Source organism: Haliotis rufescens, unplaced genomic scaffold (genome assembly GCF_023055435.1).
Source record: "Haliotis rufescens isolate VD_foot unplaced genomic scaffold, xgHalRufe1.0.p SCAF_6, whole genome shotgun sequence".
Classification (NCBI taxonomy): Eukaryota; Metazoa; Mollusca; class Gastropoda; order Lepetellida; family Haliotidae; genus Haliotis; species Haliotis rufescens.
The window spans coordinates 1,020,588-1,043,929 of NW_025964334.1; the positions used below are offsets into that span (position 1 = coordinate 1,020,588).

Here is a 23,342-nt window from a genome sequence, read left to right on the forward strand (position 1 = left end):
CATCCCCGACCAACAGTAGCGGCCTGACAACTACACCAACATACACAGTAATAACAGGGAGGACAGCTGTCTTTACACATGTACACTGGCTCAATACTGCTCCCTGTCCAGTGAGAATATTAAACTGCTCTGCTATTGATTTCTTCTTTTTTTTTTACATATTTCTACACATCAGGGGACTTATCAATTGAATTTCTCCATATTTATGAAAACATTTAAAATCAGAATTTCAAATTTGCTTTAAACAAGGTATGCTGTAAGATACAGCTGTTCTCAGAAACACGTTCATGCCAAGTCATTGCTTCTGGTAATCCTAAATCCTAAAGGCTATCTATTTTTCATTTGTCTTTTATGGCTCTTCTGGCAATTAAGATTTGCAAATCACATAACAACTGACAAGACATCGTTAAATCTTGTAGAATCTCATGGTCAAGAGCATTCTTCTCCAATGACCTTCCAATGACCTTGATTGATGTCCAGAGGGTGACACCTTGACCATTGTGATGCTACTTTCCCTGCACTAATCTGATTATGTGTGACAAGCAAGCTGCTGACAAGAATGGACCAATCAGACAAGTTAACACCAGACAATGCCACTTTCATCAGTTGGTTCGGGTGAAGATGCAGCTAATTCCTCATTGGTCTCCATTAGGCTTGTTCAACCAAACAGTGTCAAAATGGCTAACTCTTAACAGTTGAGTGACTCCTACAAAACAGCTGGATTCACACTGGTCTCCCAATATACTCACACACCAGAGCTAGAAAGGGAAGTGGGGTAGCATTGTGGTTAAAGTGATCACTCCATATGACAAAGACACGAGTTTGATTCCCTACATTGGAAAACTAAGTAAAGGTCATTTCTGGCACTTCGAACGAACGAACGAACAAACAAACGAACGTACAAACGAACCAATGAACGAACAATATTGATGCATCATGCATGGTGCATCATTCATATATAATTTCTCATTTATCAGGCACCTTTGTGTTTGAATACAGCAAGCAGCATATCAATTAAGCATCAGCATGATCAACTAAGGCATATAGGTCTTAATAGGTCTGTCACAACAAACGCTTTGGCCTCCTACAAGCATGAACTTGTCGGTCAGATTCAGACATCTGAAGATATTAGTTTAAACATACAGACCACACTGGAATAAAGGTGGTTGAATTCTGGTTTTTGGTTAACGTCACAGACCAGTATACTGTCAGCTGACAACTACTCATAGTTGGTGAAATGAGCCTGTATACTGTCAGCTGACAACTACTCATAGTTGATGCAGTGAAGCAACACCCTGGCATATTAATGTGTTATGGTGACAGTTGTGATCAGTTTTCTGATGTGCCTGCTACCTCGGGGAGAGTGGACGACACACTCCCTGACACATGTCTGCTGATAGGAAATATATTCTACAGCACGCACAAAACAACAATACACAAAACTAAATGTTAGCATCACACATCACACATCACACATCACACACCATGCACTTCAAACAGGGAAACCCTGTATTTGTAGACATTAAAATACTGCAGAAAAAATATACAACATGAACATCTGTACAAAGAAACATCCGAGATTCAAGAGACCCTATAAATCAGCTTTAGTCCTGTAGTCCTGGCCAAAAAGCCCAATAGTTAAGGCATTATAAGGACTAGTAGAAAATTGCCATTTTTATGGGTTTTGCTATATGTTGTCATCATAATGACTAAAAATGTTAGTTTCGCTGTTTAAATTCTGCAGTATCAAGAAACTTCTGAGATTCAAGAGACATACAAACAAGCACACACGCACGCAGGCAGGAAGCACGCACTCATCCACCAACGCACACACATGGCCAAACAATTTTCCGTCTATGCATTTAGATTTCAAGTAATTAAAGACTATGTCGTTTCGTTGCTGACTCAGAATTCATAAGAGCTCCGATTGGAGCAGTTTCAAGTAATTACACAGACAATGTCTACATTTCATACAGACAACTAATTACATCATCTACACTTGTGGTGGCGGGGTCGTTCTGTGGTCAAAGCGTTCGCTCATCGTGCCGACAGACCGGGTACCAAACATGGGACCTCGAGATCTAGAGCAGAAACATCCACCCACCATGGGACCTCGAGATCTTGACCAGAAACATCCACCCACCATGGGACCTCGAGATCTAGACCAGAAACATCCACCCACCATGGGACCTCGAGATCTAGACCAGAAACATCCACCCACCATGGGACCTCGAGATCTAGACCAGAAACATCCACCCACCATCAGACCTCGAGGTCTTGACCAGAAACATCCACCCACCCTGGGACCTCGAGATCTTGACCAGAAACATCCACCCACCATGGGACCTCAAGATCTTGACAAGAAATATCCACCCACCCTGGGACCTCGAGATCTTGACCAGAAACATCCACCCACCATGGGACCTCGAGATCTTGACCAGAAACATCCACCCACCATGGGACCTCAAGATCTTGACAAGAAACATCCACCCACACATCACCAGGGTACAGACACAGTCTCAGCTCATGGCTTCCATCTGGGTATTTAGGGGCAATGTCTCAGCTCGTGGCTTCCATCTGGGTATTTAGGGGCAACGGTAGCTGGAGACATAGTCTCAGCTCGTGGCTTCCATCTGGGTATTTAGGGGCAATGGTAGGTGGAGACACAGTCTCAGCTCGTGGCTTCCATCTGGGTATTTAGGGGCAACGGTAGCTGGAGACATAGTCTCAGCTCATGGTTTCCATCTGGGTATTTAGGGGCAATGGTAGGTGGAGACACAGTCTCAGCTCGTGGCTTCCATCTGGGTATTTAGGGGCAACGGTAGGTGGAGACACAGTCTCAGCTCGTGGCTTCCATCTGGGTATTTAGGGGCAATGGTAGCTGGAGATTAGATGTTGGAGTGAACCCAGGCAACAACGTGTCCTGAAATCTTCTGCCCACAACGGTGATGGTCTTGGAACCACCATCTGGCCACACGCCATGAACATGGTCTACCATGGTCTACATTCACTGGACAGTCAGTTCTCCATCAGTTCTCCATCAGTTCTCAGTCAGTTCCCAGTCAGTTCCCAGTCAGTTCTCAGTCAGCTCTCAGTCAGTTCCCAGTCAGTTCCCAGTCAGCTCTCAGTCAGTTCTCAGTCAGTTCCCAGTCAGTTCTCAGTCAGTTCTCAGTCAGTTCCAAGTCAGTTCCCAGTCAGTTCTCAATCAGTTCCCAGTCAGTTCCCAGTCAGTTCCCAGTCAGATCTCAGTCAGTTCCCAGTCAGATCTCCGTCAGTTCTCAGTCAGTTGCCAGTCAGTTCAGTTCCCAGTCAGTTCTCAGTCAGTTGCCAGTCAGTTCCCAGTCAGTTGCCAGTCAGTTGCCAGTCAGTTGCCAGTCAGTTCCCAGTCAGTTCCCAGTCAGTTCTCAGTCAGTTCTCCATCAGTGACACAGTGGACACAATCGGCAGCAGGACACCCGGACTCCCTTGTACAGAGCCCTGTATTATACAGCACTGATTATGCCTGTCAGGCCTGGGAATAAATCTCCTGTATTGCCTGTCAGCACTGTCTAGACCAGGAGAGGTTACATTCAATAGAGAGTTTTATTCCCTGATTATGACCAGTCAATACAATACAAGGACAGGCTGTATATGAGAGGCGGCTGACCCTGCCACAGATCATGCTGATGATGGTGGTGTTGGTGGTATAATAAATATATAAAAAAATATAATAATAAATTTGTAAATAAATAATAGATATGAGAATAATGAGCAAATCTGGTTTGACACTGCAGTCAGCAGTATTCCAGCAATATTTTATATGAAAATATGGAGTCTGCCTCACATCTTTTGTGGGATTGAACTCCTTTCCATGTACCATCAAAATATCTATTCATCATGTAAGCCAGATTACAGGGGACCTGGAATACCCCATAGGTCCTGAACATAATGATTGGATAATAGAGGATGTATCTCACAATGATTGGGTAATATAGGATGTATCTCACAATGATTGGGTAATATGGGATGTATCTCACAATGATTGGGTAATATAGGATGTATCTCACAATGATTGGGTAATATAGGATATATCTCACAATGATTGGGTAATATAGGATGTATCTCACAATGATTGGGAAATATTGGATGTATCTCACAATGATTGGGAAATATAGGGTGTACCTCACAATGATTGGGTAATAGAGGATGTATCTCACAATGATTGGGTAATATAGGATGTATCTCACAATGATTGGGTAATATAGGATATATCTCACAATGATTGGGTAATATAGGATATATCTCACCATGATTGGGTAATACAGGATGTATCTCACCATGATTGGGTAATACAGGATGTATCTCACAATGATTGGTTAATATAGGATGTATCTCACAATGATTGGGTAATATTGGATGTATCTCACAATGATTGGGAAATATAGGGTGTACCTCACAATGATTGGGTAATAGAGGAGTGAGTGAGTGAGTTTGATTTTACGCCGCTCTTAGCAATATTCCAGCAATATCACGGCGGGGGACACCAGAAATGGGCTTCACACATTGTACCCATGTCGGGAATCGAACCCGGATCTTCGGCGAGCTTAGGCTTTAACCACTAGGCTACCCGACCCCCCCGGGTAATAGAGGATGTATCTCACAATGATTGGGTAATATAGGATATATCTCACAATGATTGGATAATATAGGATATATCTCACAATGATTGGGTTATATAGGATATATCTCACAATGATTGGATAATATAGGATATATCTCACAATGATTGGGTAATATAGGATGCATCTCACAATGATTGGGTAATATATGATGTATCTCACAATGATTGGGCAATATAGCATATATCTCACAATGAAATCCTCCAATCAAGAGATTAATACTCATGATACCTATTGGAGAAACGTCTGTCCTCTCTAACCATCCTCTCACACAGAACCTGACTCCATGAGTGTCATGTTGGAGTCTGAGAGTTGTAACACAGCCTGTCATCTGTTTACAACGTCTGGATTTCCTTTTCTCTTGTCCATTGTATTACCTGACACAGCTTCTATTGTCAGTAACATTAACACAAGCCTCAAGTGAAACCATGTCTCATACAAACTACGTCACTACTGGTTTGGACTTCAATTTAAATCATTTGTCTTATCGCATTACCAATAATAATATTGATCCTAAAAAAAAATAAAAGTTAATCTTAACAGAAATGAGTTATAAGGTTGTGCCACATGTCAACAGAAATGAGATTTTATTGTGCACCATATATCAAAAGAAACTAGACCTGATGATATGCCATGTCTCAAAAGAAATCGGCACTAATAGTTTCTCTTATTCTGACATTTCAGAATCCAACCCCTCACAAACAGTGTTGCCAATCTGAGCTGGATTAATACACTGGGCCACCTGTCCCTTGTTTCATCCTGAGAGACGAAGAAGAAGAAACACATTGGCAGCGAGGACGTCACACTGCACAGATCTCCATCACACCCAGCCAGACATCTCACACCCTCACATCATTCACCACATAGAAATAGGGTTCATTGGTTTTTTTACATGATGCAGTTATATCTCCTCTTACAGTTCACTGCACTGAGTATTTTCTCTTGTTGTTAGGCCAACAGAAATATTTTATACACATTGTTACCCGAATTGATGTGTCTGTGTTGAGCTTCTCACATAACTCCCTATGGGGATTTCAGGAGGGAATAATTCCCCAACAGCCCCAATAGGTCCAATGGTCAGACTTGGTGACCTGGTTTACAGCTTGTCATCGTACACCGATGTAAGGGACGATGCTGGTATCAGAAGAGGGATAGCGTGTCATCATACCCCGATCTAAGGAACGATGCTGGTATCAGAAGAGGGATAGCGTGGCATCGTACCCCAATCTAAGGGACGACGTTGGTATCAGACTTGGTGACCTGGTTGATAGTATGTCATCCTACCCAGTGTAATGGACGATGCTGGAATTTATAATTGCTGGTATCAATAATATGTCTCTGGAGTGTCTGTTCCAGACACGATTATATCTAGGACACTGTAATATAGTTGGAATGTTGAGGAGTGCAGCGTTAAACAACAAACTGCAAAAAGTTTCCAACAATATTGCAATTTCATCATTAACACTGATCTCTGTAGAGTTGCAAGCTGAGCTCCAGGTTGATCTGGGTGAATATCAGAGAAGCACATCTAGTGATGCATTACCTGTGACAAGGAGACACATGGACCTGTGACAAGGAGACACATGGACCTGTGACAAGGAGACACATGGACCTGTGACAAGGAGACACATGGACCTGTGACAAGGAGACACATGGACCTGTGACAAGGAGACACATGGACCTGTGCCAAGGAGACACATGGACCTGTGACAAGGAGACACATGGACCTGTGCCAAGGAGACACATCGATCACATATTATATCAGAAATGGACGGGCACATAAATGTTATTGGGGTCAGTGACCTCAGTCACTTGGCCACAGGAGTGAATGTTTGTTTCATGCAACAATATCCCAGCTTCCTCCTGGAGCCAGGTGCATGATTGCCTCCATCTTCCCGAGGCAAGAGAGTTAACTGATTTTCCAGTCCAGTTTCCACCCTTGCTGAACTAGGCTGGAATTACTGGGCTCGTCGTAGCGCCACCAGTCGCTATTACCAGTTATGTCCCTTCTATGTCTCTCCTATGGACCAATGTGATTCCACCTCTCGTATCACTTGCGTTTGCTTCACACAAAATGGTGGCGCCCAGTCAGGACGATCTGATCGATAATCAAGATCTATATTGTGATAAAACGGGTCTTACATCGCGAAATGCATCAAATCACGTGAGCACCTTGATTAAAAGCATGAAAAGATTTGGAAAATATCTACTGACAACGGTTGGCGGTGCACATGCTTTGCAAATCCTGCAATCGATCAAAATCTGCACAATAGTTTACGAACCGGATTTCGATTTCGGTGCGCGATTTTGATTGGAAATGATTTTAGGGTGGTAACTGGACTTTTATAGTCAGTTAACTCTCTTGCCTCAGGAAGATGGAATGCCTCAGGAAAGACCCACACAGAGGTATGATGACACTCTATCATCCAGGTTTCTTAGTCTGTCTTACAGACCCTGATACAAATATATCCGATACAGCCAATGCCAGTCTATATTGTTCGGCAAGTCTAGATTACTGCAGTATCTGAAAATGAAGAGAGTCTCTGGGCTCCTTTGTGTTACATTTTTATCAAGATAATTTAACAACTGATTTTTTTCTGTAAGATTTGTTCATTTCCGAGACTAGATGCTAGTCTAGTCTCCCTCTGTAAGCGTTCATTGTCATCAGTTCATGTGGGGGATCTTTACATATTCATTTACCCAGTATATGCCCCTAATAGATTCTTAATAGTATTGATGTATGTTAAGTCCAGGATGGAACATAAGTATTGCTTCCAGACACATATGTATGGTGATCTGAACGAGATAACTCAACATTATGTTCAAGTTGTAAGTTGAAAACAACACAGATAGAAGCACTGTCTGGCAGTAACTTGTGATCAGTTGAAGAAGCCAACACACTCACACATAAGCTTAGAGCATAGAGCATTGAGCATAGAGCATAGAATATAGAGCATAGAATATAGAGCATAGAACATTGACCATAGAGTATTGAGTATTGAGTATAGAGTATAGAGTATAGAGCATAGAGCATAGAGCATTGACCATAGAGCATTGACCATAGAGTATTGAGTATTGAGTATAGAGTATAATAGAGCATAGAATATAGAGCATAGAGCATTGACCATAGAGTATTGAGTATTGAGTATAGAGCATAGAGCATACAGCATTGACCATAGAGTATTGAGTATTGAGTATAGAGTATAATAGAGCATAGAATATAGAGCATAGAGCATTGACCATAGAGTATTCAGTATTAAGTATTGAGTATAGAGTATAATAGAGCATAGAATATAGAGCATAGAGCATTGACCATAGAGTATTGAGTATTGAGTATAGAGCATAGAGCATTGAGTATAGAGCATAGAGCATTGAGTATAGAGTATTTAGTATTGAGTATAGAGTATAATAGAGCATAGAATATAGAGCATAGAGTATTGACCATAGAGTATTGAGTATTGAGTATAGAGTATAATAGAGCATAGAGTATTGACCATAGAGTATTGAGTATTGAGTATAGAGTATAATAGAGCACAGAATATAGAGCATAGAGTATAGAGCATTGAGTATTGAGTATTGAGTATAGAGTATAATAGAGCATAGAATATAGAGCATAGAGTATTGACCATAGAATATAGAGTATAGAGCATAGAGCATTGAGCAGAGTATAGAGCATAGAGCATAGAGCATAGAGATTCTATTTACCCACTAATTTCTCAATACAGAAACCCAATTATTTCTCCTCTGACATTTCAAATGAATGACTGAAAGAATTCAGGAAATTGTCCACCTGACTTTTGGCATTCAAATCATCAATCAATTCTAAATTGATCATTTAAAAGCGAGAAAAAATTCAGCATCTACAATCAAATTAGAATCAAATCGGACAATTGGGCACAGGATAACAGCACTGAAGAAACCAGGGGAAAGACAACATGCCGTTTGATTTCTCCTAAGCCTGCAGTTTCTTCGAACATTTGGTAAAAACGATTGTCTGGCTTCTCCCTATAAAGACATCAATACACTTTGGGTGAAGACCACTGTTGAAGCGAGGGACCAATGGAGCCATCACGCCTCCAAGAAGTCCCTTAGATGAAGATAGGGATGAGGACGAGGATGGAGACGAAGTGGCAACAAGGATAGACTTAATGGCATCGTAAAGGTTCAATGATCATTAAAACTTTACGTCATCCCAAAAGAGCAATAGATATATCTGTTCAAGGGCAGGAGCACAAGTCTGTCATTTCCCATGTAACACGGAGACCATCCACAGCGGGCTCGGAACCACTTCAAGCAAAATGTGACCTGAATCTTTGATCTAAATATCAACTCTGCATGAATGAATGGATGGATCACAGATAAGCTAAATGTTCAGAACAGGTAAAAAAGTATAATCGATATGGCTTGTATGTCTCCCCCGAGATGACAACTGTTCATGAAATAACCTCCGTTCTTGTTAATTCTCCTGTAGGAATAAATTCTATGATGACCAGAAACAACTGTGGGCATTGCTACAGTTCATTTTCACCCCAGTTCACCTGCCTGGGGGCATCAGGTTTCATAATCTGGTCCCGGCCGTCCTAGTTCCAGTGTCCCCAGAGGGAGACTGCGTGTGTGGACAATTGCATACCTGGATGGTGTGGCACGTCTGACCCCCGACACAAAGTCTGGTTCCTGCCGGTAACATCATGCACGGCAGATCAACCACCACATGCTTCGGATCAGATTACAACATGAAAGACGTTCATTCAAAACACAAACACTTTAGACTTATTTTTCATAACAAATGATTCTGATGTACTCTTAAGTTTCGTGAAACAAAAATTGTCCTTTTGTTAAGAGTGACATATAATGTTAATACATGTAAATTTAAGCAAATTCATACACATATCCCTTTAGGAATTTTATTTACAAATAGAGTTAGATGAGTACAAAATTTCATTCAGTATAACCTGTTCTTTTCTGCCTGCACATAGAATCATTATTCATATTAGATGCCTCTACACATACTTGATTGAGTTGGGTTTAACGCCGCTTTTAACAATATTCCAGTTATATCGCGGCGTGTCAGCTTAATGTAGGAGGAAAGCCCGAAATGATACAGGTCTCAGACATTTACCACTTTGGTGAAACCCACGAGCACGGGTATGGTGCTGACAAACCTAGAAACATAATCGGGGCGAACCAGGATTCGGATCCACAATCCTAGGTTTCTGGTGTGCCCAAGGGACGCAACTCTGCTCAGCGATTGGCCGCGCCTTAGACTGGGTCAACCGTGATCGCCACAAAGGAGGGAACACCACACAGACTTGACAAGGTCATGGACTATGGGGCTGTTTGGAACTGGAGTATTTATAGTATACAGTATACAGTAATCTATAGTTCAGCTCATGTAGATGACAGGTGAATCACTGAAGGAATGAGGGGTGTCAAAAGTCTTCAACTCATAAACTCCCTTACAAACTACTGGAGTTAAGCTGAACCGATTTTTGTTGGCAAAATATTAGATTCATCTTTTGACTTTAAAGTTTGGTACCTCGAAATGCAAACATTTTCAGTTGTGAAATTGGGTGCAAGTGATATAAGGGTTCTAGATGTCCAAGTAGACCAGCCAGCGAACTCATTTGTCAGTGTGTGAGAAAAGGTGGTTAAAATCTCTTTGAACAGTACAACAGTTGACTAACCAAGAGTCATATCCACTGTCATTCAAACCCACAAGCGGATCCTTGTGTGTCCTGGGGACACAACTCTGCAGCATCTTAGAGTAAGTGAGTGAGTGTGGTTTTACCTCACCTTTAGCACTATTCCAGCAATATCTCGGCAGGGTACACCAGAAATGGTCCTCACATATTGTACCTATGTTGGGAATCGAACACGGGTCCTCGGCGTTACAAGCGAACACCTTAAACCCTGGGCTACCCGACAGCCCGCAACCCTAGGATAGAGACCTGTGCCAGCAGACCTCAGTGGACCTTTACAAGCCGGCAACTTAACAAGGAACGGCAATAGCAGACAACCTATGACGACAATCACAACTCTGTGCAATGAGATGAATGAATCACTCCCATCTTCACATCCCAAACACTACACAGTATCGCCCACGTCTACATTCCCCTACAGTCCCCTACATTCCCCTACAGTCCCCTACAGTCCCACACCTGGCCACGCTCACACATCTGTACTCCTCTCACTAAATCCCAACAAACGAGGTCTGAATGGAATCAAAGAAGAAGCAGTCCCCCCTCCCTGCTGCTGTTCATCCAAATCATCCAAGAGCTGCCCTCAACTTCATTTCTCTTTTTAAACTTGATTGTCTCACTTGAAAGATTACTCTGGAAAGAAGTCACACTACAATTTCATTAAGCCTCGTCGACGCAGTTTGCAACCTGTACGTGAGAGTCATACTTTTACACACTCTCAAAATAATGATTGGACTTCTACTCTGCCATTACCAACGAAGTATTCTTTTCACAGCATAACTGTTATTTCAGCTAAATTGAATATGGACACCTACACTTTACAGTCTCAGAAATCAAATTTGAAACACTTCCACTATGAGAAAATAAAGTGAAAGAGACTTAAAAAGTATACCTTCTCCTCACAGCAATGATAAATGTCCCGCTTGTAAAGGTTTGACTTCAGACAAGTACCACCAGCATGTCTACATGTCTAGAAGAAATACTCGATTATTTCCCTTACCAAACATTTCAGTTCAAAATGGTTTCACATTATGCTTATTTAACAAAGGATAAACCTATTATGTTGGAAAAAATAGTTTATTTAATCATTGGAAACAAAATCATATTTCTATTGTGCACAGTTACTGAAACTAGAAACACTTTCTGAAAGATCTTATTCTGTTCCAGAACACAGCAAAAGAAATAACATATTGCATTTTCTTTGGGAAATTGTGGGGTTAAGTTTATGATCAAGCAGCACCAGGTCTGTGCAGGATATCAAACTTTTCTCAGAAACTTTTGATTTTCAAATAAAAACCTGCCTAACTTCTTTGTGTACATAACAGGCCTCTCCACTCCAGTGTAACTACATCTGATATCTACTCTACTGTATACACACTGCCTTCTACCTGTTTATTTTTGCCAACCACACTCTGTAACATCACTTGTTTTAAAACCGTGTTAAAACCTACATCAAAATGTCGCTCCTAATTGTAACAAAGAGGTTGTTCATCCATAAATCTTATCCTTACTTAAAAACCTGCCTGATTTCACTGAATCTGACTGACCGTTCCTGCCGAGGAATGTACAAATATATCACATTCATATCTACACGGGTCGAACACATTCAACAGCAATAAGGAAATAGAGACGGGCCCCTCCCTTCTACGTCTGTTTGCAATGGGCTCTGTCTAATCCTGCCCTCCCACTCCACGTATATTGACTGTACTTATCAACCACCTCCTCTCTGCCCACGCACAACACCGTCATGTAGTAAACGTGCCACGTTTGACGTAATATCTCACTGCAGATAGTGCAGAATGTAAACACTTCGGACATATGTTACATATCTAACCTATCATGACTAAATCAAGTTGAAAACAGTTGTGAGGGGAATAGCATCTGCCAGTGATCATAAGTTCTGCCCTCGACATCAATCACAGCTGAATCAACATTATCGACATTATCAACATTTTCCACAATATTATATGGTTCCGGGATCGCCTACCAACATCAATTACTGCTGAATGAATTATACCGGTCTAATCTAACGCAATGAAAAAGATGAAAGATAAACAACGAAGGCAACACTTATTAATTTCAGGTTTACAGATAAACCAACCAGTGCCAATGCACATAATAAAAATAAAACATAAATAATATATTTAATAATGTTTATTTTTATTTGTAATGTTCTCTCTATTTGGTGTATTAGAAACTCAAAAGATGCACCTACAAACACGTAATAATGAGATGAAACTGAAGTGAACACTCATCTCCGCGATCCCAAGGTAATCACATGTAACAGCAGCTACCCTAAATATCCTTCACAGATTATTAATCAATATTCCCCTGCTAAACAAACCCTCCCACACAATGTTACACACTGAAAACAATAAATACATTTCTACTTCACTCAAGCTTAATAATAAGCTAAATCCATAATCCATGATCAAAGGTGAGCTTCAGGAAGCTCTCTAACAGAAAGAGGCTTTGCAACATGTTTAATAATAGCATGATGGGTATGTTCTTGGCATTTGGGGCTTGGTAGTGTGTTGGTGTGGGTGGTCCCCGATGTCCCCGCCCTGATGTAATCCCCACCCTCCTACTCCGACCAAGTCACAAATATGACCTCGGCATACATCACGGGGTGTTTCTGCTGTGAGGAACAGTTCGATCCTGTCTAAGCAGACATGTTGGGGGTACATCACTGAGACGATGGTTCTGAAACCACCAAACATGACATCCTGCAGTGGAGTGGCAGACCAGAACAATGTGTGCTATCCTTGAAGAGGTAATCATATCCAACATATGGCGGCACCGATATACACCATGAAAGTAGGAACTAGCATCTGTGGGGAGCATCGGCTGTGGGGAGCATCGCTATCAGGTTGCACTGACTTGCGATGTACACTAACATCCATCTACCACAAAGATCACAGAGCCGTGCTCCAGTGCCCTAAAACATGCACCAGTAGGAGTATTGTGGGGGGCAATAAGATGATGATATAGCACAGGCAGATTGGAATACAATGTGTAGATAGGACTCCTACAATCTGCCTGTTGCCAGGAGTGGAACCAGGATGTTTCAGGAAGAGGGGCAGGGATGTGTTTACTGTTAAACTCCACTGTGTTTCAGTCATACATAGGTATTGCATTTTGTAGGTCACGGGGGCACACATGTCATCTTCAAAGATTGGGCTTCAATCAAAGACATTTTCTGAAATGAGTGATAATTCCCACCTAGCAATATTCACACAATACAAAGAACCTAAACCTCACAGTTTATTGGAGGGTCGCATGAGGTGAAAGGTATTGTATTTTGCTGTATGTCACCGGATCAGTATGTGATATGAGAAGGGGTTTCAAATGTGATCTTGTGCATCACATGACCCTGTTCCTGTAAGTTTGAGACATGCAAGGAAGCAAAAACTGCTGAGAAAATCAAGAAATTAAAGATCGGTACTGTTGTTCAGGAATCGATGACGGGTTCCCATTGGGAAGCCCTGGAAGTATAAACAACATAATCACCATGCAGTGGGGTGATGCTACCTGTCAGATCGTCCCTCTTGTGCACCCTTGCAGACGGAGAGTCTTACAATCAGGGTACTACGCCCCTGCAGATGGAGAGTCTTACAATCAGGGTACTACGGCCCTGCAGATGGAGAGTCGTACAATCAGGGTACTACGCCCCTGCAGATGGAGAGTCTTACAATCAGGGTACTACGGCCCTGCAGATGGAGAGTCTTACAATCAGGGTACTACGGCCCTGCAGATGGAGAGTCTTACAATCAGGGTACTACGGCCCTGCAGATGGAGAGTCTTACAATCAGGGTACTACGCCACTTCAAACTCATCACCTCCCACAGTGCTGGAACACAAGGGGACAGGGGTCTTCAGGTCCGTAATATCTCAGTCCAACACTTCACATGGGTTCCAGAGGGACCCATGGCTGTCATCCTTAACACCCTCCATGGATTGAATACTACCAGCCATGCTGGCACAGTTGGGAGTCCATCAGTATTCCAGTCAACACGATTTCGTACTTGTGTCGTAGGTTGCAACATCACTCTAGCGGTCACAACACTTCACTTGTCTCTGACAGACTAGTCAACTAGAGGCAGGATTAGATGCAGGACTAGAATAGGGACGAGTGGATAGACAAGTTGGTGGTCTATTTACACCTGCTCTGACAAGGAAATACCAGTGATAGAACGTATGGCCACTAGCCAGAGTTCATCTCAAGTTGGTAGAATTTTAAATATCTTGATATGTTTTCATTCATATTCGATGTTCCAGGTTAGGAAACATTCTGGGCTAATAAACATTGCAGGTTAGGAAACATTCTGGGGACTAATAAACATTGCAGGTTAGGAAACATTCTGGGCTAATAAACATTGCAGGTTAGGAAACATTCGGGGCTAATAAACATTGCAGGTTAGGAAACATTCTGGGTTAATAAACATTGCAGGTTAGTAAACATTCGAAAGTTCTTCTCCTGAAAAAGGCCAGAAAGAAGAACAGGGAACCTGGGACATGAAAATCCGGTGGAAATAATCTTAGCAATATTCAAACAAATCACAGCATGGACATTAGGAAATGGCTTCGTACACTCATTGAACCGATGTTGGAATCAAACTGGGTCTTCAGAATGATGAACACATTCCGCCACACGACAAACTCACTGCCAATACCATGTGGACAAACACACACTCATTCCTAAAACCAATACTTCATTCTCGAAAATATCAAATACATATTCTGAATTAAGTGATAATTCCCACATAGCAATATTCACCCAATACAAACAACGACAACCTCACAGTTTATTGGAGGGTCGCACGAGGTCAGCAGCAAAATGCCTTTGAATCAACTATTGATCGTCGCAAGTCCCTGGGGATCCCAGTATTGAATACACCAGCATCATAAACATTCCGGTGTTTCTTATGGCGGACTGCAGTGGGACAGACTAAGCCCTTTATACCACATCAATACACACACTCCACTCCAGCATCCTGCATCTTCACCTACATCGCTGTGTTGATGCCACTGAAATCCTCAACTCATCCCCAGAGCTTCAACTGATATATTTATGATTGAGAATTTCACGAAGTGTAACTGACGTGATAGGTTTGGTCAGCAGTCTCTATATCACGGCACTAAAGGTTTTTCAGTTTAATACAAATCCACAACCTCAATTACATGCATGTCTTGCAAAAAGACTACGGTCAAGGAAATTCAATAATGAATTTGGTTATCAAATCATAATTCAATCAATAGCACGCGAAAATACTATCATTTCTCCCAAGGGACCACAATGCACAGCTAAACAATTGCTAAAAGGTCAACATCCTGTATTGAAGCAGGAGAGACATAGATGTCTGTGACATGAAGCAGGCAGCATGGAGAGACACAGATATCTGTGACATGAAGCAGGCAACATGAAGAGACACAGATATCTGTGACATGAAGCAGGCAAAATGGAGAGACACGGATGTCTGTGACATGAAGCAGGCAGCATGGAGAGACACAGATGTCTGTGACATGAAGCAGGCAACATGGAGAGACACACAGATGTCTGTGACATGAAGCAGGCAACATGGAGAGACACAGATGTCTGTGACATGAAGCAGGCAGCATGGAGAGACACGGATGTCCGTGACATGAAGCAGGCAACATGGAGAGACACAGATGTCTGTGACATGAAGCAGGCAGCATTGAGAGACACGGATGTCTGTGACATGAAGCAGGCAACATGGAGAGACACGGATGTCTGTGACATGAAGCAGGCAACATGGAGAGACACAGATGTCTGTGACATGAAGCAGGCAACATGGAGAGACAGGGATGTCTGTGACATGAAGCAGGCAGCATGGAGAGACACACAGATGTCTGTGACATGAAGCAGGCAGCATGGAGAGACACAGATGTCTGTGACATGAAGCAGGCAACATGGAGAGACACAGATATCTGTGACATGAAGCAGGCAACATGGAGAGACACGGATGTCTGTGACATGAAGCAGGCAACATGGAGACACACAGATGTCTGTGACATGAAGCAGGCAACATGAAGAGACACAGATGTCTGTGACATGAAGCAGGCAACATGGAGAGACACGGATGTCTGTGACATGAAGCAGGCAGCATGGAGAGACACACAGATGTCTGTGACATGAAGCAGGCAGCATGGAGAGACACAGATGTCTGTGACATGAAGCAGGCAACATGGAGAGACACAAAGATATCTGTGACATGAAGCAGGCAACATGGAGAGACACGGATGTCTGTGACATGAAGCAGGCAACATGGAGACACACAGATGTCTGTGACATGAAGCAGGCAACATGAAGAGACACAGATGTCTGTGACATGAAGCAGGCAGCATGGAGAGACACAGATGTCTGTGACATGAAGCAGGCAACATGGAGAGACACGGATGTCTGTGACATGAAGCGGGCAGCATGGAGAGACACAGATGTCTGTGACATGAAGCAGGCAACATGGAGAGACACACAGATGTCTGTGACATGAAGCAGGCAACATGGAGAGACACGGATGTCTGTGACATGAAGCAGGCAACATGGAGAGACACAGATGTCTGTGACATGAAGCAGGCAGCATTGAGAGACACGGATGTCTGTGACATGAAGCAGGCAACATGGAGAGACACAGATGTCTGTGACATGAAGCAGGCAGCATTGAGAGACACGGATGTCTGTGACATGAAGCAGGCAACATGGAGAGACACGGATGTCTGTGACATGAAGCAGGCAGCATTGAGAGACACGGATGTCTGTGACATGAAGCAGGCAACATGGAGAGACACAGATGTCTGTGACATGAAGCAGGCAGCATTGAGAGACACACAGATGTCTGTGACATGAAGCAGGCAACATGGAGAGACACAAAGATATCTGTGACATGAAGCAGGCAGCATGGAGAGACACAGATGTCTGTGACATGAAGCAGGCAACATGGAGAGACACACAGATGTCTGTGACATGAAGCAGGCAACATGGAGAGACACAGATGTCTGTGACATGAAGCAGGCAGCATGGAGAGACACAGATGTCTGTGACATGAAGCAGGCAACATGGAGAGACACAAAGATATCTGTGACATGAAGCAGGCAGCATGGAGAGACACAGATGTCTGTGACATGAAGCAGGCAGCATGGAGAGACACACAGATGTCTGTGACATGAAGCAGGCAGCATGGAGAGACACAAAGATATCTGTGACATGAAGCAGGCAGCATGGAGAGACACAAAGATATCTGTGACATGAAGCAGGCAACATGGAGAGACACAGATGTCTGTGACATGAAGCAGGCAACATGGAGAGACACAGATGTCTGTGACATGAAGCAGGCAGCATGGAGAGACACACAGATGTCTGTGACATGAAGCAGGCAACATGGAGAGACACAGATGTCTGTGACATGAAGCAGGCAACATGGAGAGACACAGATGTCTGTGACATGAAGCAGGCAGCATGGAGAGACACAGATGTCTGTGACATGAAGCAGGCATCATCAAAAGACACACAGATGTCTGTGAAATGGAGAGTTATCATATTTTCTATATTAGTGAAAGTGGATGCAAAATGTTATTGTATTTGTCAGTGCATGTTGGTTAACACTGCAGTCAGCAATATTCCAGCTACACAATGGCAGCCTGTCAGACAAACAAATGATTGAAGGCATGAGCAACAATCAATGTTTTGTCTCATTGGTTGTTGTTCGCTTAACGCCGCACTCGGCTATTTTCTAGTTATATGACAGCGGTCTGTAAATGGTCCAGTCTGGACCAGACAATCCAGTGATTGACATCATGAGCATCGATCTACTCATTTCAGATACAATGACATGTATCAACCACAACAACGTGTAGAGAAAGCAGGAACTACAGACTGAGACATTGTGACCAACCAATCCACACTTCCTGCTACAGCATTGATGCAGCCCATATTAAGGACGTTGTTTATATCGCGATATCGATAATTTTAATATTGTATCGATACAAAAGTATGAACATCCACACTAAACATGCTAAATTAATAATTCAATGACACAGAATCGTTTACATTTGCCAAGATTACCATTGTTAGGATGGACAAAAAGAACGCAGAATATTCAATTTTAAACAATACATGGATCTGCCTAGTCTGTTAGCTTAGCATAGGTCTATAGAGATCTATTCTTACCAAAATATATCAATATGTAATAATACTTTTGAGTGGAAATGTCAATACTTTCCAATGAAATACACCCCTATCCCAGATATAAGACAGGAGCAATGGAACCAGCGATGACCATCCTCCCCTCAATTGGCCTCCTTCCATATTTTGCCATGTAACGTCAAACATGGGAACTCAGATGGCCCAACACAATCAATTTACTTAACTGAATCTTTCAAGAAATGCCATCACACTTTCAACAATGTTCAAATGCCAAACATTGCTGTGTTTGAAAGAACAGCACCAATTACAATTCTCTCTAGATTTCCACCCTGATGAGCTGGCTGCTGCTCCTCCCCCTCCTCCCCGTGCTGCCGTCTGCAGATTCCCAATGCTGGCTCACACCCTCGGTTTCTACAAATATCTCCAACTGCCATCCTGACTATGTCGCCAGTGGTTGTGAATGACATGAGATGAAGAAGATCTCATCATTTATTCAACAGCCAAATGTCACCTGGGGGCCCCAGAAGGGAGAGGGGGGATTTATCAAAATGTGGGTGAGTGAGTGAGTGAGTGAGTGAGTGAGTGAGTGAGTGAGTGAGTGAGTGAGTGAGTGAGTGAGTGAGTGAGTGAGTGAGTGAGTGAGTGAGAGATGTATGTTTTTTAATGACAAGGGAGTGAGTGTTTTGTTTGTTTCTTTGTTTAACGCCGGACTCAGCAATAATCCAGGAATATGAAGGCGGTCTGTAAAATAATCGAGTCAGGACCAGTCAATCCAGTGATTGACATCATAAACATCGATCCACGCAATTGGGATCGATGACATGTATCAACCAAGTCAGCGAGTCTGACCACCCAATCCCGTTAGTCACCTTTTACGACAAGCATAGTCGTCTTTTACGGCAAGTATGGGTTGCTGAAGACCTGTTCTACCCCGGAATCTTCACGGGTCGAGTGAGTGAGTGAGTGAGTGAGTGAGTGAGTGAGTGAGTGAGTGAGTGAGTGAGTGAGTGAGTGAGTGAGTGCTGCTTTTAGCAATATTCCAGTGAACGAGCGAAGAACAAAAGCTTAGCTTCAAGGCTACCACCAACCTTAAAAAAACTGAAGCAAACACAACACCCACTGACCATGTATCAACAACACCTTCAAACACACCACACCAGACACAACCTGGAGCAGACAGAACTGAATGACAGAACTCACAAGATCACTAGTTTCAGCTCAGAGAGTAAGTGAATGTTGTTTTATGCAGGTCAGCAATATTAAAGCAACATCAAGTGGCCGTCAAATCTGAACCACACAAAACAGTGACTCAACACATGAGCAACGATACATCAAACATTTCACGAACAATTTATCTCACACAATGTCACACAATGTATCTCACACAATGTCGGACAATGTCACACAATGTATCTCAGACAATGTCTCTCACATAATTTATCTCACATATTGTACCAAAGTGGCCTATCAAGAACCTGCCTGCCTTTCCCACAAATACAGATCGAGATCTATCTCAACACTTCTTCTACAAAACCTTCTTTCATACCAAGCAATAAACTAACCTAGTCTTATACCCAGTACCTGACTGAATGTCCACACACCCAGCAAGCCACACACCCAGTACCTGACTGAATGTCCACACACCCAGCAAGCCACACACCCAGTACCTGACTGAATGTCCACACACCCAGCACCTGACTGAATGTCCACACACCCAGCAAGCCACACACCCAGTACCTGACTGAATGTCCACACACCCAGCACCTGACTGAATGTCCACACACCCAGCAAGCCACACACCCAGTACCTGACTGAATGTCCACACACCCAGCACCTGACTGAATGTCCACACACCCAGCACCTGACTGAATGTCCACACACCCAGCACCTGACTGAATGTCCACACACCCAGCACCTGACTGAATGTCCACACACCCAGCACCTGACTGATGTCCACACACCCAGCACCTGACTGAATGTCCACACACCCAGCACCTGACTGATGTCCACACACCCAGCAAGCCACTTGGTAGTTCTGGAAACATGCATCCTGGAGTGCTTCTCTTTCAAATTATCAGATTACTTGAAAGGAATGTTCAACTTTAAAAATAGATAGTTTTCGCTAGAAATCAATTTCTCAATCTGCCATGGTCACTGAGACACTAACACTGTATGGCAGAATAGTTTAAGCCGACTTGAAAGCTAGTTGAAAAACGGCCTTTATGACACGTACGACATGGTTGCGAAAATAAAATCCTCATTGCTTGGCACAACCCCTTCCTCATGTGCCTTGTATTAAAACATCTAGTTGCAGTGTTTTGTGTGACAGTGTTCAAAATGAAAACAGGTTAATGTTGAAGTGGTGAATGTTTTACCCTCCCTTGGCATGTCAGGTTTATCCAATACACTGCTGACAGGTTCAGGAGCAGCCTATGTTTATAACCCTACAGCCTCCAGGAAGGGTGGGGCCCTCATTCGGAAGGCCTCAACATATTCATAAATCATGTGATTAATCATTGTTAATTTGCAGATATCAGAGCAAAAAATGTTGTGCAGTGTAGTGAATGAAAATCTTTGTGTTCAATTACCCATTTCAACAGTCTTAATAATTTCAAATAGTATGCTTGAAAATAACATTTTCAAAGACGTTTAGTGATTTTTTCATGATCCATGTTTGAAGAAGACCACCTACATCTTTGGATGAACGTCTCTGTGATCACTGCTCCATCCTTGAAGATGAAGAACACTATCTGATGCCTTGTAGTAAATATTCATATCTTATAGTGACTATTTAATGCTCTTTCCTTAAAATATGATTATTTTGAAAGCCTTAATTAAGATCACAGAAATATTTAGTCTACTGTTTATAAATAACGAACTGAGTAACCATGGTAACATAGAAATAATCTGCTATCCTGAATACAACTTCAAATAAATCTGAAATACATATAGATAATCCTAGGTCTTTGTTTGCACAATAAAAAATATGTAATTTTGTATCTTGATTGTTGAACCCTGTCCCTGTGATTCCTGAGGAGCATTCTCTAGATCAGACTCCAGCCGGCTGGAACATGTCTGTCTGGAACATGTCTGTCTGGAACATGTCTGTCTGGAACATGTCTGTCTTGAATATGTTTGTCATTAGAACTTCTACTGTGACATTTAAGTCAACCATCAAGAATCTTCTACTTATCTATACATCTGCTGCACGTCATTTAATAAGCTGACTGTCACCGTACACATCACAGTTTGATGAATCAAGTCCAGGAGCAGACAGCATGTGACCTTGCTTTCAGCTCTACCGTGACCTTGCTGTCACTGCAATACCGTCTGGACGGAGGTGAGCAAACTGCCAAACTTTGAACATGGAAGGACTTAAATATCCACAAAAGCTTAAGAAGTGTCATCAATGGTCTGCAAATGTGTATGTTTGATACACATGTCTGCAATTCAGATAACAAAATTGTAATATGATTACAAGCTGAAGCATAATGTTACATATTAATGTTTTTCTTTTGCTCAACGCATCACAGAAATGATTTAGAAGGAGAGAATGAGTTCTTCTGCTTGTGTCAAGGACTCAGTACCAGCTTCCAACATGTCCTCACACCAATACAGATAAGCTAATAAGCTACATTATCTACAGCTGAAATGGTAATTCAGGCCTCAAAAAGTACATTAAATATACATCCTGCTATTGTGTTTCCACAAGTACGTATCCACTGTATTCTGGAAATACTTAATCAGCTTTTACCTTTGGATAAATGCCAACGTCTCCTTCAAAGTCTGTCCTCGACCTTAAACACTCTGCCAATACTACCGTAATCCCCCATCTGACAGTGATGAATGTGGTCACATGATCTACCTCGGGATATATATTTTGCAATGCACATCCTGGAACTTCGGTTTCCCAATGATTTGCAATAGAAACTGGCATTTACTTCTGTATGACTGTTTCTGCCTCAGGGTAAAAGTATGGCAATGCCAAATATGAACACGTCTCAAATATGAACAAGTCTCAAATCTGTACACGTCTCAAATCTTTTATGTTTCAAATATGTACACATCTCAAATATGTATGTCTGAAATCTGTACACAATTCAAATATGTACACGTTTCAAATATGTATGTTTCAAATATGTACACATCTTGAATATCTACGTCTCAAAAATGTATGTCTCCAATACGTATGTTTCAAATATGTATATGTCTCAAATATGTCTCAAATATGTATATGTCTCAAATATGTATGTCTCAAATATGTATGTGCCTCAAATATGTATGTCTCAAATATGTATGTGTCTCAAATATGTATGTGTCTCAAATATGTATGTCTCAAATAAGTCTCAAATATGAATACTCGGACCCCATGGTACCGCGGCATTCATCGTATCGCGGCATTTGTGATTTCCGGTGGTTCACGCGGGACACGCCTCTTAGCAGCTGTCTATTAATGCTAATCAGTAACCAGGAACTGCTGACTTCGTAAACAATTTCAATTTCCTCGGAATGTTCCGTCTGCTGTAAGTAAGGAGTTATTAATCCGTTGATACATATTTCTGGCATCTGTTGTAAAATTGCCTTACCCCTATCTATCAATGGCCAACGATATAACCCGCAGTTCCCCAAGTAAACTTTCTCTATCGACCTAAACTAGATCATCTGCATATTCATGGCGACTAATGAGGTAACGGAAGTTACGTAGTCCGCACAATTTTTCCCGCTCTGTGCCCAGAAACTATTGGGAGATCATAAGGGCCATAATGCCAAACTTAGAAATACTTTCTTCACTAGTAACCAAAAGATAAATACATACTTTGGGCA

At 42.2% G+C, this 23,342-nt stretch overlaps 2 protein-coding genes across 9 annotated transcripts in view; one reads left to right on the top strand and one right to left on the bottom strand.

Moving 5' to 3' along the window:
* The window catches only part of LOC124116842 (armadillo repeat protein deleted in velo-cardio-facial syndrome homolog), a 121,628-nt gene that overhangs the window by 74,667 nt on the left and 23,619 nt on the right, over positions 1-23,342 (bottom strand). The window lies entirely within an intron of this gene.
* On the top strand, positions 2,067-2,549 carry LOC125374664 (proline-rich protein 2-like). Its single transcript, XM_048385870.1, has one exon. The coding sequence runs from the start codon at positions 2,067-2,069 to the stop codon at positions 2,547-2,549; it is 483 nt and encodes a 160-aa protein (XP_048241827.1).

What these genes read in the sequence shown, in the direction of transcription:
- LOC125374664 (XM_048385870.1), top strand. Translation starts at nt 2,067, where the DNA reads ATGGGACCTCGAGATCTAGAGCAGAAACATCCACCCACCATGGGACCT.